At 61.8% G+C, this 1,106-nt stretch overlaps 1 protein-coding gene across 6 annotated transcripts in view; it reads left to right on the top strand.

The window, feature by feature from the left end:
* The first annotated feature begins 306 nt into the window (after positions 1-306).
* The window catches only part of Dnm3 (dynamin 3), a 486,761-nt gene continuing 485,961 nt past the window's right edge, over positions 307-1,106 (top strand). For 4 of the 6 annotated variants that reach the window (XM_031387130.1, XM_031387121.1, XM_031387163.1 and 1 more), the window contains exon 1: positions 312-673. In XM_031387130.1, the coding sequence (XP_031242990.1) occupies positions 513-673 (161 nt within the window). In that variant the 5' untranslated portion in view covers positions 312-512. Of the gene's footprint in view, positions 674-1,106 lie in introns of all 6 variants that reach the window. The other 2 variants (XM_031387157.1, XM_031387138.1) reach the window with 1 other exon arrangement.

Here is a 1,106-nt window from a genome sequence, read left to right as displayed (position 1 = left end):
ATGCCAACATGCTGTTAGCTGATGGTACATGGTAATGGTAGTGCTTTCCCCTGGGCTGTGGTGTAGCTCCTTCAAAAGGAACAGCAATTCCTGATGGGTGTGATTTTAGGCTATTCCTTGACCAAGTGCTGTACTCTGCCCTTCAGCCTGGGCGGTGGCATCTGGCTGAAGCTGGGAGGCAGTGTATATGCACCCAGCTAGGCCAGTAGGGTTGGAAACTCTAGGGAGAAGCAGGCGGCGAAAGGCGTGGTGTGGGCGTGACCGTCTCAGGACCAGGCCACGCCTCTTTCGCCTTTCTAGCCTCCTTCTCTTTTCTCGGCTGCGCAAGCGCGCTGTGGGCTGTGAGCTGTCAGGAGCCTAGCAGCGGGAGGCAGGGATCGGACCTCGGTTCAGGGACTCAGCAGTGTGAGCCCCGCGCAGTGACAACCGGGACAAGTGCTGCGAGGCCTCGGCTGCCTGCCAGGTCACAAAGTCGAGCGGGGACCTGTGGGGCAGTCGGCCGCACAGGCAAGATGGGGAACCGGGAGATGGAAGAGCTAATCCCTCTAGTGAACCGTCTGCAGGACGCTTTCTCGGCTCTGGGACAGAGCTGTCTGCTAGAGCTGCCGCAGATCGCCGTAGTGGGCGGCCAGAGCGCCGGCAAGAGCTCAGTGCTGGAGAACTTCGTGGGCAGGTGAGCGCACCGGGAGCGCGGTGGGGGCGCGTCCGTGGGGGAGCCCCATGCTTCAGGCCGTTGGAACGTGGAACGGTGCGAGGAGCCCGAGGGTGGACTAGAGGCTGCAGAGGATTGGAGGCAGAGCAGTAGTGTCCCTGGAGCGGGCGGGGTCCTCCTTGCTCTGGGCATCCTTCGTCCTAGCATTCTCTACCGGTGGTGACCCCTTGTCTGCCTTTCATCCTGCCATACAAAGCCATTTCCTCCCCACCCTTGGTGGGGGAGTCGGGGTACGCCCTGGGATCCACTTCCCTCGCTGGCTCGGTGCGCGCTAGCCCCTGGCAGCCTGGAAGCGCAGCCCGGTGCTTTCCAGTCCCCAGATCTCTTTCTCCGGCTAAACATCCCCTTTCCTTTCCCTGTTACTCTCCTGGAGGATCTCAGCTCCGCTGCGGGG

The sequence above is a fragment of the Mastomys coucha genome, unplaced genomic scaffold (genome assembly GCF_008632895.1).
Source record: "Mastomys coucha isolate ucsf_1 unplaced genomic scaffold, UCSF_Mcou_1 pScaffold1, whole genome shotgun sequence".
NCBI classification, from domain to species: Eukaryota; Metazoa; Chordata; class Mammalia; order Rodentia; family Muridae; genus Mastomys; species Mastomys coucha.
This window is presented reverse-complemented; position numbering and strand designations above follow the sequence as displayed.